At 34.5% G+C, this 17,995-nt stretch overlaps 2 protein-coding genes, 1 long non-coding RNA gene and 1 pseudogene across 4 annotated transcripts; 2 read left to right on the top strand and 2 right to left on the bottom strand.

Annotated features, from left to right (window-relative positions):
• The first annotated feature begins 55 nt into the window (after positions 1 to 55).
• LOC104720184 (FAM10 family protein At4g22670) lies at positions 56 to 3,109 on the top strand. The gene is made up of 10 exons (XM_087468485.1): positions 56 to 605; positions 941 to 995; positions 1,090 to 1,245; positions 1,345 to 1,513; positions 1,594 to 1,658; positions 1,736 to 1,876; positions 1,974 to 2,090; positions 2,232 to 2,588; positions 2,695 to 2,752; positions 2,846 to 3,109. Exons 1-10 carry the CDS (start codon positions 496 to 498, stop codon positions 2,944 to 2,946), a joined length of 1,329 nt encoding a protein of 442 aa, XP_087324611.1. The 5' UTR covers positions 56 to 495; the 3' UTR covers positions 2,947 to 3,109.
• Positions 3,110 to 4,768: 1,659 nt separating this feature from the next.
• On the bottom strand, positions 4,769 to 6,812 carry LOC104718050 (MYB-like transcription factor ODO1). The gene is made up of 2 exons (XM_010435707.2): positions 6,259 to 6,812; positions 4,769 to 5,683 (listed from the first exon to the last, which is right to left on the bottom strand). The coding sequence occupies exons 1-2, from the start codon at positions 6,519 to 6,521 to the stop codon at positions 5,134 to 5,136; spliced, it is 813 nt and encodes a 270-aa protein (XP_010434009.1). The 5' UTR covers positions 6,522 to 6,812; the 3' UTR covers positions 4,769 to 5,133.
• Positions 6,813 to 10,815: 4,003 nt separating this feature from the next.
• Positions 10,816 to 12,471, bottom strand: LOC104718049 (uncharacterized). The gene is made up of 4 exons (XR_756337.3): positions 12,032 to 12,471; positions 11,682 to 11,962; positions 11,452 to 11,558; positions 10,816 to 11,197 (listed from the first exon to the last, which is right to left on the bottom strand). It is a non-coding gene; the product is annotated as an uncharacterized LOC104718049 (long non-coding RNA).
• A 2,150-nt stretch (positions 12,472 to 14,621) lies between these two features.
• Positions 14,622 to 16,468, top strand: LOC104718048 (flavonoid 3'-monooxygenase CYP75B137 pseudogene; annotated as a pseudogene). The gene has a single exon (XR_015568216.1). The product of XR_015568216.1 is annotated as a flavonoid 3'-monooxygenase CYP75B137 pseudogene (transcript).
• The last annotated feature ends 1,527 nt before the right edge of the window (positions 16,469 to 17,995 follow it).

Genomic DNA, 17,995 nt, shown 5'->3' with positions numbered 1-17,995 from the left:
TCTTTTTACTTTTGATATGTTAAATACATACAGTAGTTGTAGTATGAATTATTTTATATTTTAAAGTGATATATTCCTAACTAGAACCAAATTGAATTTTAATCTAAACCAAAACTAACATTAACCAAACTAAAACCAAGCGTGATTTTGTAGAATAGTGAAATGGTTTAAACTTTAAACCAAACGTGATATTGTTTTTCACTTTTTGGTTCGGTTCGGTTCGGTTCAGTTTTGTTTTATCTCTCCGGAAACAATAAAAGCAATAGCCGGTCCAAATCCGGCGATGCTTATCCGTAAACAAAAGAAAGAAGAGAAGAAACCCTTTTTATTCTCACTTCCCTTTTTTTCCCCAACCCAAACCTCTCTCCTCTCCCGAAATCGAAAGCACGAGACTTTAAAAGAAACAGACGAGACTTTTTATCACTCAAAGACCTAAACAAACACTCTTTGAATCTCTCTTTCGCCGATCGGAAGCAAAGTTTCTCAGAAACAAAGATGGATGCAACGAAGCTAAGCGAGCTCAAGGTCTTTATCGACCAATGCAAGTCTGACCCTTCCCTTCTCTCTACTCCTTCCCTCTCCTTCTTCCGCGACTACCTCGAGAGGTACTTCCTCGTTTGCTTCGATCTAATCGTTTTTTTTTTCTTTTTATGCTTTTAGTTTTCATCTGTATTTGTATTGGTTTAAAATTTAGTAGATTCAGTAAAGTATTGATCTTTCAGCGTCTATGTTTGTAGAAAGAGTATATGCTCTGATCTCTCGCTTTAATTTGTTGTGGAATTTGATAAACCCTTTACCCTCTTGTAGATGAAAGTCCCTGTCTTTTGTTTTAATCTTTTAGATTTGGTGAAAAGTTTTGACCTTTGATCTGTGTGAGGCTAATTTGTTGTTCTGGAAATTTTTGAGCTTTTGATGAGTTTTGGAATTTTTATGATTTCAGTCTTGGTGCTAAGATACCTACTGGTGCTCATCAAGAAGACAAAGACACTAAAGCGGTATTATACCATTGTTAATGTTTGATGTAAATTGAATGTGTTTGTGTTCTGTAAAGGGGTTTGTTTTTGATTTGATTGTTTTTTTGTTTGACAGAGGAGTTTCGTAGTTGAAGAGAGTGATGATGATATGGAGGAAAATGAAGATCTGAAACCTAAAGTGGAGGAAGAAGAAGAGGAAGATGAGATTATTGAGTCTGATGTTGAGCTTGAAGGAGACACTGTTGAACCTGATAATGATCCTCCTCAGAAGGTATGGTTGTGGCCGTACAAAAACAAAAACCTCAGCTTTTGGTTTACTAATTTCTCTCTGGTTATATATATCTCTTGACTTTCTTGGTTTTTAATACAGATGGGAGATTCATCAGTGGAGGTGACTGATGAGAATCGTGAAGCTGCTCAAGAAGCTAAGGGCAAAGCCATGGAAGCCCTTTCTGAAGGAAACTTTGATGAAGCAATTGAGCATTTAACTCAGGCAATTACTTTGAATCCGACTTCAGCTATTATGTATGGAAACAGGGGTGAGTACAAGCTGTGTTTTGTACATTATAACTTTCATCAGATTGTTTTCTGTACCTAATTGTTTATATATGTGTTTCAGCTAGCGTCTACATTAAGTTGAAGAAGCCAAACGCTGCTATTCGAGATGCAAACGCTGCATTGGAGGTACAGTGTTCTATCACTTTCTCCGCCATTTTTGTGTTCTAGGATGATATTGAATCTTTTTGTGTTTGAGATCGCAGATTAATCCTGATTCTGCCAAGGGATACAAATCACGGGGCATGGCTCGTGCCATGCTTGGAGAATGGGCAGAGGCTGCGAAAGACCTCCACCTTGCTTCTACGATAGACTATGATGAGGAAATTAGTGCTGTGCTCAAGAAGGTATGCACAGGATTGTCTGTTTGTTTTTTTTTTCTGTTCGGATTCTTAAACAATGCCTTAGCATGATTCAGTTACAAACTTTTCTTCAAATTTGCAGGTTGAACCTAATGCCCACAAGCTTGAGGAACACCGTAGGAAGTATGACAGATTACGTAAGGAAAGAGAGGACAAAAAGGCTGAGCGTGATAGGCTACGTCGCCGCGCTGAAGCACAGGTAGCTTCGTAGACCATGAAGTCGATCACTATAGTCTTTTGATAACATTAATGTCAGTTTTATATTGACAGTATCACTGAACTATATTAGTGGGTTTTGTTTAGATCCTTTGTGGCTTATCCATGTCTCTTTTTCTGCTAGGCTGCCTATGATAAAGCTAAGAAAGAAAAACAGTCATCATCGAGCAGACCATCAGGAGGTGGTTTCCCTGGAGGTATGCCCGGTGGATTCCCTGGAGGTATGCCTGGAGGATTCCCAGGAGGTATGGGTGGTATGCCCGGTGGTTTCCCAGGAGGTATGGGTGGTATGCCCGGTGGATTTCCAGGTGGTATGCCGGCAGGAATGGGCGGTGGTATGCCAGCAGGAATGGGTGGTGGTATGCCAGGAATGGGTGGTGGTATGCCAGCAGGAATGGGCGGTGGTATGCCAGGAATGGGCGGTGGTATGCCAGGTGCAGGCGGTATGCCGGGTGGTATGGACTTCAGCAAAATATTGAACGTAAGAGTGACTATTTGTGAATTACCAAAATGTATATTTTATGAAACTACATATATTGCCATAGAAGGTATTGAATCTGTGAGATTGATTTGATATTTGTGAGCAGGATCCTGAGCTAATGACGGCATTTAGCGATCCAGAAGTCATGGCTGCTCTTCAAGATGGTATGACTCGATTTAAAAGTTGCAGTTGATGTTACAACTCTAATGTTTTGGAGTATGTTTGAGTTTTGAATATTTGTTTGAATGTTTTAACAGTGATGAAGAACCCTGCGAATCTAGCGAAGCATCAGGCGAATCCCAAGGTGGCTCCGGTGATTGCAAAGATGATGGGCAAATTTGGAGGAGGTCCCAAGTAAACAGAATAACTAGTTTTCTTCTCTTTGCCATTACTGTGTTTAATTGCGTGAGATGAGAGATATGTTGGAGATTTTTTTTTCATTTTATGTTTCTTTGCAGAGAAGAACTTAAGCTAAACTATGTTCCCTTCGTTAGTAATTTACATCTTTTTTTCGTTTTCCACTTCCTGTGTTTTGAATACTTGGTCGGAGGTCAGATGAGAACTGCTCGTACATTTTTTACATTGTAAGATTTACAAAGCAAACCGTTTTGGTTTTTTGGGCTCAGGCCACATATGGTGACAGTAACTTGGTCGCGTGCAGCCATATGTGTTTTGAGCTGTAACATCAACTGCGAATCTAGCGAAGCATCAGCCATATGTGTTTTGAGCTCAACTTAACAGAAGGTTGTTTAGCAATGTCTTGGACGCTGTCAAGAACCCTCCAAATTGGTGGGGATGACTTGCATTTTGGCCCATCACTTCTAAGGGTGTTAAGAGGATTAACCTTACCTCATCACTTCTAGTGGTGTTAAAATGGATTGACATTCATACCCATCAATTAAGATATTTTGAGGAATTTGGCAGGTGGGTCTGTCAAAGACCACGGTCCTAAAATAATACAAGTGTATAGTTGTTTCTTTATTTTTTTAAGTTGTAACTTGTAAGAACTAAAAAATTGAGTAAGAAAAAGATCAGTGGGTACACTTGGTATTGGTGTTATCCGAAAAATATCATACGACACGTTCAATAATTCTATTAAACAAGGGTCTCTACTCTACACTCTATGAGTAGACGACTTACAGCAATTCTTACCACATAATTTAGTATTGACTATAGACTATCTAAGTAGAAAATGAGTAATAGTATATTTTATGAATCGAATATCTTGCGTGGAATTAATTTTTCAAGGGAATTTAATGTGAGAAGAAGAAGAAGAATTTGAACCCTTTGTTTAGTTCGTTGACAAAGTTGTCGAGACCAAATTATAAGTCCAGTGTTGACGGTTTGATGCATTCACATTTAACTTCGTAGTATACTACTATTATCATTTCAAATGGTTTGACATAAATGGCTAAAACTATGAAGTTGATTCTACAAACAAGTAAGATACTATTTTACTTGATTGATAGTTTTTATTTGTATGCTGCATCTTATATGTTTTATTTTATTTTATTAAAAATGATAGTATTTAGTTTACAAAGAAGGGAATTGAGTTTGGGTATTTCTGAATAAACAATTTGCTTCTCTGATCATATCTCGTTTACTATTTTACATTAGTTGTGTTGTGTCTCATAGTCTTGAGTTCAAATCCAAAAGTGTGATTGAATACAAAAACTGATGATGAATGGAAATGTTGACCAACAACGAAAATAAATGATCATTTAGAAAGAAAAAATCAGTGTAACTGTCAAGAAGGTAAATTTCATTTTATTTGCATCAAATTGGTAGGAATTGTCTATTAGGGGACATATTTGAAAACAATATGAAAATCCAAACTGTTTTACGGCGAATACCAATGGGTCTTAGATGATCATGGGTTACTTTCATACGTTGTATAATATATATATGTAAATTCGGACTTCTGTGGTAGCCAGTATACTTTAAAATTATCAGCAAAAATTATACTCACTTTCAAAGCCAACAATTGACTTGACTACAATGGCTATTTTAATTCAGGCCACATACTATATTCATACTTATTTAAAAAAATTGATTTGGCTCATATCGTCTTTGAACAACAATAAAATCTTAAATGGTTGAAAATTAATAAATATATATATATATACATTACAGGTCAATGATGATAAAGCCAGAAAAAAAATAGGAGCCAAGCCTCTAAGTTAAGAAAAGATTCAAACGTTGTTGATAGCGTAAAACTTCACATTATTTTCATGATATTTTTCCTTCTTATAGCCTTTTGGCATTATGTGAATAATTTACAATACAAAACCAAAAGAAATTTAAATAAACTTGTATATTCTTGACTTTGACGAACCCCTACACCATACCCTAATTAACAATACTTAAAATCCACGTTGCACCCTTACTGCTTTACATGGATTTCTTATGCTACTACATATATATTTATGATTTTTTACGTATGCGTGTGTTTGTATATATATATGCCACGCATGCATAAAACATGACATTCTTTAATGCTTGTGACTCATCTCCATAGAGTTGCCACTATGTCAATAGCGAACAGTCAAAACCCAAAATCATGAACACCAAAGTCTTGGCAATAGTCGAGAAACATCCAATCCTTGTCGTTGATTCCTTCGGGTGACCATATTGGAAAATCTGCAACGGTGCCGAACATATTGTTGTCACATAATGTTCCACCCACGGCGCCATAATTACTGTCACTCCTCCACGAGCCCTCAGCTTTAGTAGTTTCGTCGGACCATAAGTAACTAAACAACTCATCATCATTATAGATGTTGTCAAGTATATGATTTTCATTGTCCATCGAACTGTTTTGATCAGTAACCGTGCTACTGCTTTCGTCTTCTGTTGTTGTCGTGCCACTTATTTCTAAGGTTTTTGTGCTGGTTGTCTTTGGTTCCAATGAGACATCATCTGGATTCGATGAGATTGTTTTGGAGTTATCGGTATTACAAGGTTCTTGGGTAAGAGATTGATGGGTCACAGGGTCGATTCCCATCTTAAGAAGTTTTTTCTTGATGTTAGTATTCCAATGGTTTTTTATTTCGTTATCTGTTCTTCCAGGTAATCTTGAAGCTATCTTAGACCACCTATAATACACAGACAATGGTTTAAAAAAAATACAAATTAATCAAAAGAATATATAATATTTAATAAAGTGTTGGTGGATATGTTTCTGAAATATAAACACAAGAAGATTGACAAATTAAGTTAACATTATTTTTGGAAGCGAAGGACGTTACTTTGTCTTGAAGTTGATTTCATTGAAAAATAAATGCAAATCTAAAGATTAATCTACTTATTTGACCATCTTGTTTGGAACTATCTAATCTAATTTATTATTTCGCATAATTTACATAACACATACATACACTAAACATGTTGGATCACATGCATTTGACTTTATATTTTACGAAGAACCACACGATCCAAAGTCCAAAACAATGTTTATCTCAAGTCTCTCTATCTAGTTTTGTTACAACGTAAAAATTGAATTCTAACATAAATTTGTCAATTTCAAGCTTCCGTCCACATATATATATATATATATATATATATATATATATATATATATGACACAAATCATTAAGTAAAGAATTAGAAGAAAAATAAAAGCAAGAATCTATATATGGAATTTAATAAATGATTAGTTATTTCGGCTTACTTATTGCCGAGATGAGCATGAAGATCAATGACAAGTTGTTCTTCATCTTTAGAGAGAAGGCCTCTCTTCAAGTCAGGCCGGAGATAGTTAGTCCACCGGAGGCGGCAGCTCTTTCCGCAGCGGCGGAGACCGGCCAGCTTTGGCAAAGCACGCCAGCAACAATGGCCGTTGGTGAGTATGAAGTTTATGAGCTTCTTGTCTTCCTCTGCCGTCCACGGCCCTTTCTTCACCCCTAGCTTGTCGCAGCATGGCTGCCTCCCCATTAAATATTAAATCTATATATAATGTATGTTTTATATATTATGTAATATGGGGATGTGAAGAAGAGAGTAGAGAGATGGGAGAGAGATGGAAAACTAAAGTTATTGAGGATGGAAAATCTCAACAGCTTGCAAGTTTTGTCAAAAGCCTACCAAAGCTCACCCACCTATATATAACCTTCTCACACCTTTCTCCCACAATAGTAAATTTACTATTCATTTCTTTTTTTTGTTAAATACATATATACATTATGCAGTACTAACAAATTACCAAGAAGTTAGTGGCATTATGGCAAGACATTTGTACTAGTAGCGGTTTGGACTTTAAAGACTTTTACTTTTTAAAAGTTTCTAATAGCCAAAATTTGCCCAATCCGATTTTTACTTATCTTTCAGTTTAAAAAAATTCTAAAGCCATTTTTATTTAAAATAATTTTTCGAAATTTTCAAAGTAACTTAGTATATGTACCCGTCTTCAGTACTTTATCATTAGTCTGATGATCTAAACAAAAATTATGCATTACTCGTCCATACAAATAAGTGTATACAATACAGATCAGAATTTTTTAAGGTACATGTAACGTAGCCTTATTTGTTGTTGTGGTATATACAGATGTCATGATGGGGAAGGTACAACAGTTTCGAATAATATTTTTTTGTATTTTACTTTATCTATGTATAATCGTATATACTATGGTTCATTTAAGTTTTTATTGAATTTTTGTTGATTTCAGTTTATGAGTAAATTAGTCAGCTAAGGAATTACGGGTTTTGATAAAATAAGTTTATTCCAATAAATAATGGTTCAGGTTTTTTTTTGGGGGTCAGAAATGATTAAGGTTAGGAAATATAATTGGCCTTACTTTGTCAAATCTGACGCTAATAGGATCACAGAAAGGAGTGTTGGAGATGTCGCATTTGGTTGGTGAAAATGACTTTGGAACTAATGTGAAAGGGTAGGGTGCGTGCGAATGTACGCAATCACACGTGCGACTCATCACAGTTTTAACCCAAATACTTGTTCAAGTATCAAATAAAAATATATACTTTGTATTTTACCAAGAATGCTATAAGCTTACAGTATTAATCCAAAGATATTGATTAACGATGGTCATTATTAACCACTTAAATTGTCGATGAACCAGGGACCATAAACAAACAATGGTCATTTTGTTGCTAACAACACCAAAACTAATAAAAATTGAATCGTTGATTGGTTTGTTGTCGCTAGCAATATACAAAATAAACACGAATAAAAGTCATGAACGAGTCTTTTTACAATACCGATTTTACAAAGATCAATGAGAGCTTAACTCCAGCGCGATAAACCATTTTTTTGGCAACCATAACAAACCTGATTACGTATAAATGTGTCTCTATTTTTGGTAAGATTTTCTGTTTTACATAACATAGAAGAAACTTAAAAGCTTCAATACTGAATTGGCAAAACATAAATTATTGTCGCCGATAGGAAGATATATATAGACGAATGCGTATTTGACACATAGGTGTACACGTATACATCATGTATGATGTATCAATTTATCTTTCTAGACCATTCTAATCTTTGCGACTTGTGGGTGACTTGCAATTTTAGGTTCATGGTTTTGGTACACATTAGTCTTTAAGTATATACATTTTCTCAAACGTGTGATTTTCGAACTCATCGGTGAATTGTTTAAACCGATCCGAATTATTTTTATATCTTTTTTATAGAATGTATGCTAAAAGATGATATTAGTGCTAGTAAACGTTATTACTTACTGTGAAATATTGTTATCCTAAATGATGAAATAGGTGGACATATAAACGGTCAGTTTACTTGGTACACCAAAATAAGAGTTGTAAATTCTAACTGAGTATACATTGTGATGTTTTGCAAATGCATTTTGAACTTACTTTTGGGGCATTCAAGTGCAATGCCAATACGTTAATTTTGTCTTTTTAAAAAATAAAGTTTGTTAACTTTTTCTCGAATAGATCCGAACAGTCTAACCTTTTTATTTCTTTTAAAACCTCTGGTATCAGAAAAGGATTTTAGTTTTCTGCTAAATGATGAATCACGATTCAACGAAATTAGTAAGTAATTAATGCTTTAGCATTCTTTGTCTTGATTCCGATTTCTTTGACTTGTGTTTAGTTCTACCGCTGCTCAAAATAATGGAAACAAAACAACAATTTCTAACTACGATATATTTTTTTTGTTGGGAGAACAACACTATAATTCTTTCCACACCAAATAATGTACATATGTTCCCACTTCTTGCCCACGAAAATTTTCATTGCACTAACTCTTTTGTTTTTTTTTGTTGGCTGAATCATTATTCTCTAAGTAACACATTTAGTGAAATACGTCTTATCAATATTTTTTAAAAATGATTATTAGAATGTGGTCGTTCAATTTATTAAGTGTGTAAATGTATGAATCTTTTTTCCATTACATGGAATCTATTCTAAAGTTACAATTTATTCTTTGTTAAAGTGACATTTGAAAACCTTAGAATTAGGAAACGAGACTTCCGCTCTAAACCCCACCACTTTCTTCTATTTCTCTACAACTCTCGTTTGCTAATTATTAATTAATTAAGATTCAAGACTCTTAATGATCGCTTGTTCACTTAATCAAAAGTGTTAAATCAACTTCTTGCTTTAATCCCATTTTCAAGTCACCACTTACGTAACTTACGAGTAATGCCATCGTCATTCGTCATTATATTATGCATGCATATAAATTCGTGTGTATGTATGGAACTGTAAATATAAAGAGGTGGCACCATTGTTAGTCAAGTCACTTTTGTCCCCTTTATATTGTAGACTACATATTTATTTAATTACTTACTATCTAAAAACATAACATTTACTGGAAAATGTTACAATGTATGTCTGTTTAACATAATTATTTACAGTTCATCTTCAGATAAAACTATAAGCAATGTTTACCTATATGTTACATGCATGTCACTGAAAGTGGTAAGTCATACATAGTATATATACATATGAGAACAACACGATACAGATAACCTATATATGGTGGTCATGCAAAAAGCCAATTGTGAATTTATGTTAAACAGAAAATTGCATTTGTCACTGCATAGTTCGCATGAGATGTTACATGCTCAAATAAAAACACCGGTTATAAAGAAAATCGACATACATATATTTGTTAGCAACATGATTAAAATATAGTTTTGTTCTTAGTTTCAGCTTTATAAATGTTGACAAAAAGAATTTCCTAAGACAAAAGCAAAGTAGCTATTTTCTGGAGAATTATATCAAACACACTGATGAGGAATTTTGATTGTTATTAATAATTACTTATAGTTATACGACTGTTTGAATTAAATCAAAGTAATTTGAATATCTAGCTGGACCTACAGAAGAAAAACTCTTTCAATGGGTTCTTCTTGTTGGGTCTTGTGCCACGATGATCAAATATTTTTGGCCCTTTTTGCTACCCATGTGATCAACAAATGTATTATGTTCTTCACCAACCGGTTCCATATTTCTTCACACGTAATTTCACAAGCGCAATTACATTACATTCCAACGATTTGCAAAGCATTTAAAGAAATATTAGCTAGACTGGCCATTTAGTATTTATGTAGATTCCACAAAGTGGCTTCGATTGACCAAAAATCCTAGTCTGATCAGCGCTCGTAAATAGCATTTATAACCTTTTCAGCATTAGTGTTTAACTCTTATGCATTCAATCTTAAACATTCATCTACCTCACCATACTATTTTAAGTAAAGAAAAAATTAGACCGCTAACAAAATCGAATCAAATCTTAATAAACAGCGGATATTACAAAAACTCAAATGGTACCAAACCAAATCCGAACCATACTAGAAAATGAAATGAAACGCCGACTTCTAATTCATACCACAACATATACTGCAAAGTTGATTGCATGGTGCATTGTCGTGTGCACTACAAAAAATATACGTATTCTTAACAAACGAAAAACGCTATAATATCGTTTTAATAGCGATTTCGTAAACGCTGTCTTTGTCGGTGCTATCTTAGAGGAGGCACATACAACAGCGTTTTTTTTCCCTACGCTATTAATTGTCTCTTTATAATAGCACTATTATATCGCTATATTAACATTATTAGTAGCGTTTTTTTTTGTCATAGTATAAATAATAGTAGCAAAATATTTGCACTCTGGTTTTATCAAATGTAGCTATATATTATTGCCATAATATATTTTCCAAGCAGCCTGATTATGCTTAATATCTATAATTTATATATATATATATATATTATATGTATTCAGATTTTGCAAAAAAACCAGTATATAAGAAAAAATTTATAGAAGGCTCAAAATACAGTACATATCTTCTTAAATATTTCAACTACAATACACTACATACATTACAAATCTCAAACTAAGTCTTAACCTAACATTAAAACTGCCACAATCAACAAAAACATGAACCTAGAGACTCTTCTAAACCTGTAATAACTCCTCAAGGAAGTGAGGTGCAAGCTCTAACACACGTTCTTCAAGGCCAAATTTAGATCACTCCTAAGAGACATAAAGAGCTTCTGCAAAGGGTCATCAGTTCTACGAACTGGAATTCCTCCTGTAAACAAAAGCTTCACTACTTTGACATGTAACTCTTTGTTTCCATGACTATAAAAGAGAGACATGAGCGTTGAAGTTAATAGGCCTCCTACCAAAGAAGATAAATCAGTGAGAACACGAATTAATATATTATCCGACACCATGGATATTATTATGTAAGAATCACCATGGAACCCAAAAACCAGAACCCAAATTGATATATTATCCAACACCATGGATAATATTATGTAAGAAACACCATGGAAACCAAAAACCAGAACCCATGTAAGAAAGACCATGAAAACAAACAAAGTTCTCAGATCCTCACCTGCAAACCATAAATAAACCCAAAGAACTTTATACCTTTATTACTTAGCTTGGCCGTCAAATCAGATGAGAGTAGAAGAAACACCATGGAAACAAACAAAGTCCTCTTCACATCCTCACCTGCAAAGACACCAAAACGACACCTGCACCACACCAACGATTCTAAGAACCATTATTAGTTTGTTTAAGTCTGAAATAACAGCCAAAGTTCAAACCATAAATCCCACATGTATCAATCTTAAAATCCAAGTGAAAAAGCTTCATACCTTTCTTAGACACTTCTTTCGTTACAGCAATTGAAGATGTCTCCGTATACCTACTTCATACCAAACTAAATGAAATCACAAACCAACCACAAAAACTAAACCTAAAATTGCTCGTCTTTAAGCTATAAGAAACTTCATCCATTAAGCTTAATCAAAGCTTGCTTCATCATCTGCACATCCCCAATCTTCATCCTTGTCAACGAATCCCTAATGTAAAACCTCATATCGTCTCTACAAGCTTTATCACTAGGCTTCAAGACAACAAATACCTCATCTGAAATCTACAAAATCAAGCTCGTAAATACAAACTTCATCATTAAAGATAGATGGAGATTAAGTTGAAGAATTACCATGGCTGCTTCTGGGTTTCTGTAGAAACGGATTCTTGTGTAGTGGAGGTAGCCAGATCTGGAGTTAAGGTGACAAGAAATGGTGGAAGATGAGAAAGGAGGACGAGTTTCGTTGAATCGGGTGGGTTTGGTGGTCGCGGCGGTGGAGGAAGACGACAATAAGAGAAGAGAGAGGAAATCTGGAGACGAAGAGGAGATCTGAAGAAGAAAGGAGATTTTGAGACAAAGAGGGAATATAGCGTGCAAATGGTTGCACAATTGAAAAAGTTGAAGGAATTGGAAAAAATTATTCAACCAAATTTCACCAATTTGAATAGAAGAGGTTGAAGAAGTTGAAAATAATTATTCAACCCATTCAATCAAAAAAGTTGAAAAAATAAACTAATTCTACTGCAAAAATGTTCAACTTGTTCAACCACTATTTTGAAGATGAATGGTTTGAATATTATTTAGCCCAATTTTGTTGAACTTAAAATTTTCAATTTTTTCAATTTTAAGCAACCATTTGCAGCCATACTATCTAGAGTGAAGAGGTAAAATTAGAAGGAATATAAAATAAAAAAAATGGTTTCTTTTTGCTTTTTTTTATTACACTTAAGCAGAAAATGAAATTGTTTTGGCTAAGTATCACCCGTTTTTTCTTTTTTTTTTTGTGGTTTTTGGTTCCCACTCCCAAATTTACATTCCCGTTTAGTCATTTTTAGGTTTAGCGTTTTTATAACGCTATTATATAGTCTCGTTTTAATTTTTTTATTTTATTTTTATCAAAGAATAGTATATACAGAAACTACGCTATGCTTTACTGCTATCAATGCTAATATTTTTTGTAGTGATCTGCTTGTGTTGTTTTTGATCATGTCAATTAGAAAATTCGATCAGTTGCTTCATACAGTTGTAATTTAAAAATAGTTGTTGTGTTGGAGTGAAATTGAACTAGAGCCCGTCTTCCGTCTTCACAAGTATCAACAATCGAGGCAAGAACATAAAACAACAATAAAAACACCTGGACAAAGGAGTTCCAATAAAAGTCTTGTTCTTTTCTTCTAATGTAATTTAAAATAATATTCCGTCTGTCTCATAAAAATTGATATTTTAAGATATTTTTTTGTCTCATAAAGATTGATGTTTTGTAAAATTCACGAAGTAATCATTAAAAATATTTAAAATTTTGAATTGTTATTGGTTTAAAATTAAATAATATCTCTTTAATCAAAGAAAAAAATATATTTAAACTCATTAATTATTGTTTTTTAAAATAATCATTATTTTTTTAAAAAAATTTCTAAGCATCAATCTTTATGAAGCAACAGAGGAAATTAATATCTAAAAGTAAATATAAATTCAGCACACAGACAACAAAATCAGTCAAATTCAACGTAAGACTACTACTATTGTTTAATCAGCGCACAGACGATACTATTGACAAGTGTAGTGTTGTGTTAAAGACTGACAGTGTTAGAGTACACTTTTCTAGCGGCTGCGTTTGGATTCATTCCATCACTTGCATATGTGCTTTGTCTCATTGTCTCTCTTTGAAGAATTGAATGAGACTTTAACACAGGGGGGCGACTTGGGTCAAGGTTGGCGTTGTATTTTTTTTTATCTAACTTCTCAGATTCTTTTTGTCCGATTAATAACGTTATCACTTATCACAGATTTATGATACAGTAGTATTAGTAATTATTTTAGTTCAGATGAAAAGAAATTATTTATTACTTCAACAACTCCATCTTAGTGATATGATCTGTCTGTTAAATTCGATCTATATTTTTGAACTTATGAACTTTAAATTTTGTTGACTAGAAGATATAATTTCACCTGATGTTACTAAAATCTAACGGAACAAAACGTCTAGTCTTACTATTTTCTGCATGTTTTTAGTAACTGTAAGTTTGTAAACAATTACCACTTTCAACGCCGTCTCAAAACCCTAAGAAATTTCATAAAACCTGATCTTGTAATATAATATTGGAAGAAGAAAATAATGTTATCATGCTTTCTAAGCCTACAGTATAAATGTCCACAATCCCTTGCAGTTCTATCTTCACCACTACACATCACAAAAACTCCAGACTAATAATCAAAACAGTGACATCTTTCTCTCTTAACACAAAAATGGGAACGGCGTCATCAACCTCTCGCTGATCCTCAACACGGAGGAACCTTATGATAGGTTTGGCTCTTCTACGTTCGGTTGGTCGTGGTTTTTATTTTCTATGTAAGATTTGTGTATAGATAATTATGACATCTGCATGTCGCAAATTAAGTTCTCAATTGGAGGGGTCAATATCTTAGATCTAGGATCTGATTATTTAAGACAAATTTACATTACTAATATATTATTATACTAATTAAAATGGATATTAGAATTCTTAAATGAATGTTTTTTCAAACTCTTGTCAAAGAATACAAATGAAACAAACTTTCTTTTATTTGAGAAGAAACGAATAAGAAAATGAAACGGGTACAAAACAACAAATAAGATGGGGTCAATTAATATTAATTAGCTTACCCCTTTTTAAGTAAAAGTGGCTTCAACCTCCAACCCTTGTAGAGTTATAAATCTCTAACAAAAATAAATAAACAACAATGCAATCATTATCTCCGAGCCTACATAAATGTCCACACTCCCGTGTTCACCAAAAGCAACACAAAACCTCTAAACAATTAAACCACAGTGAGATCTTTCTCAGAAGAAAAAAATGGGAACGACGTCATCTAAGTCTAACATCACTCTCTTGCAGATCCTCAACACAGAGGTTCCGTATAGCTACGTGATACTCGCTGCCGCTGCTCTCTTGGCCGTAATTTGCTACTTCTGGAATAAGGGGAAGTCCAAATCTAAGAACAGACCACCGTTGCCTCCAGGACCTTGGCCACTTCCGATCGTTGGAAACCTCCCATTCATAAATTCTGACGTCCTCCACACGCAATTCCAAGCCCTAACCCTAAAACACGGCCCTCTCATGAAACTCCACCTCGGATCCAAACTAGCAATCGTTGTATCTTCCCCGGACATGGCTCGCGAGGTTCTCAAAACCCATGACATCACTTTCGCCAACCACGATCTCCCCGAAGTTGGTAAGATCAACACTTACGGTGGAGAAGACATCCTCCGGTCTCCTTACGGCACCCATTGGAGGAGACTCCGTAAGCTCTGCGCCATGAAGTTGTTCACTACGCCGACAATGGAAGCTTCTTACTCCATTCGGAGAGAAGAAACCAGACAGACCGTCGTTTACATGTCGCAAATGGCCTGCGACGGATCTCCGGTCAACCTCGGTGAGCAAATTTTCCTTTCCATCTTCAACGTCGTGACACGAATGATGTGGGGGGCTACTATTGAAGGAGACGAGAGAACAAGCTTAGGAAACGAGCTCAAAGCCCTAATCTCTGATATTTCCGACATCGAAGGGATTCAAAACTATTCTGATTTATTCCCTTTGTTATCAAGATTCGATTTCCAGGGATTGGTTAAGCAGATGAAAGTCCATGTGAAGAAGCTCGATCTCTTTTTCGAACGAGTTATGGAGAGTCATGTCAAGATGGTGGGGAAGATGAGCGAAGAAGAAGAAGATTTCTTACAATACTTGCTTAGAGTTAAAGACGATGATAAGAAAGCTCCTCTCTCCATGACTCATGTCAAGTCTCTCCTCATGGATATGGTTCTTGGTGGAGTGGACACATCGGTTAACGCATCAGAATTCGCCATGGCAGAGGTTGTAAGAAGACCAGAAGTTTTAAACAAGATCAAAAAAGAACTGGATGAAGTTGTTGGCAGGGACAACATCGTTGAAGAATCACATTTACCTAAGTTTCCTTATCTACAAGCAGTTATGAAAGAGACTCTTAGGCTTCACCCTACGCTTCCTTTTCTTGTTCCTCACAGAAACAGCGAAACCGCGGTGGTTGCTGGATACACAGTGCCTAAAGACTCCAAGATATTCGTCAACGTTTGGGCGATTCAAAGAGATCCTAAGCATTGGGATGAACCAAACGAGTTTAAACCGGAGAGGTTTTTGGATAGCTCACTTGATTTCAACGGGGGTGATTTCAAGTACTTGCCTTTTGGATCTGGGAGGAGGAGTTGCGTGGCGGTTAACATGGCCGAGAGACTTGTTCTGTTCAACATTGCGTCACTTCTTCACTCTTTTGATTGGGAAGCTCCTAAAGGACAGAAGTTTGAGGTTGAAGAGAAGTTTGGGCTTGTACTTAAGTTGAAGTCTCCACTTGTGGCTATTCCTGTTCCAAGGTTGTCTGATCCGAAACTCTACACCGCTTAAGTAGTAAGATGGGAAGTTTGTGGTTTGGGGAAGTTCAAAGTTGAGTCATGTGTTCTTGTCTTTTTGGTTGGAGTTTTCATGTTTCGTGAAAGGGTAAAGTGTTAAAGTCACTTATCTGATCATATTTAAATGTAATAAAGTGTTCTTACTACAACAATGTTTTGTTTTGTATCCAAATAGTTTGATACCATAAGCTATAGAATGGTATATAATTACATTTTGGCAGTTTCAAATTCTTGAGGCAACTAATAGTAAACATAGCAAATAGCGTTAAATTACATCAAAAGATATATTGTATCCACTTCCATACATTTTGACTAACATTAATGTTTATGATCTCTCGATGCTTCTATTTTAATATGTAACGAAAGTATAAATTTTTTTGTTCGAAAAAAGATGGGAACTATACCTCTTCATGACTAGAGTTAAACAAAGGTCGAGTTGACATTATATGATCATAAGATCTAACATCCAGATATAATCCAATGATCATTATGAAAAAGAGTAGCTCAAAACGTAAATTTATAATTTTTTTTTTCTTTCAAAACTAACGATGATCCTGCTACGGTACTAAATTTGTTAGAAGGTTTATCTCTATTGTTTCATGTTTTTCCCTCTGTTTTTCTACCTCTGCTTTCTTGAATTACCCAGACGATTAAAAAAACCTAACGATGATCGAAAAAGAGAACCATAACAAATTAGTCTTAGAAATTGCCAATTGCTTTTGTAGTTTTTTTCACAAATCATTTGTGAATTAAATATTCAATATGTAAATCTAAATTTTTAGTTAATATACTACGATATAGGGATTAACTCTAAATTGTTTATCAAATAATAACATATTAGAGTTATCCAACTTGACTAATGATGAATCTAAATCGGTTATACTTGAAGATAAAAAAAGTATAGATATTTTTTTGTATGATTCAAGTAATTTAAAATTTTCCATTTTAAAGTTTCTCACAAAATAAAACAAAATATCTTGTATATATATATATTAATATTTGATAACATCACTATATTATAAAATATTCTTTACACGAGCTTGTACTCGAATAATGTAATTCTATAAAATGAGACAATTACTCAAATAATGTAATTCAAATTCATTTTGTCGATATGACTCTATGAGAATGAGACAATTATTCATTACTAACTATAATATAATCTCTGTTTTATATTACTTGTGTAACGCTACGACCACCACATTGTAGTGGATTCTATTTCCAATCTCAGTCCATGGGCCCACATTTTTTAATGGACCTCACGTCCTTTCACTAGGCCCGTGAGCCCATCTCTATCTGACGGCCGGTTTGCTACGTCCGAAAGGCTTAAAAGACTTGTTACGGTCTCTACAAATCACCACATGATCTTTCCCTGTGTATTGTCCTCAATCGCACAGTTCCGACAATCACTTCCTGGAAAATCACACATCCTAACTCCTAAGAGTACTCTAGCACAATCTTGAATTCTCTCACGCCCCTTGACCAAAAAGATAAGTGCACTTTGGTGACATAGGTGATCAAATCAATTCTTTTAAACTTTTCCACAAGTCTCTTAAACCGGGGTGTCATAACTTGTCCTTCTATAAAGTTGCATCATAAACACAAAACGACAACTCAAAAAACAGAGTGAGTATAGAAAAAAATAAGTTAACATTTTCTCAACATTTTTTTAATAT

Source organism: Camelina sativa, chromosome 10, assembly GCF_030686135.1.
Source record: "Camelina sativa cultivar CO46 ecotype springtype chromosome 10, ASM3068613v1".
NCBI lineage: Eukaryota > Viridiplantae > Streptophyta > Magnoliopsida > Brassicales > Brassicaceae > Camelina > Camelina sativa.
Note: the sequence above shows the minus strand (reverse complement) of the source record. Positions and strands in the feature narration are given on the sequence as shown.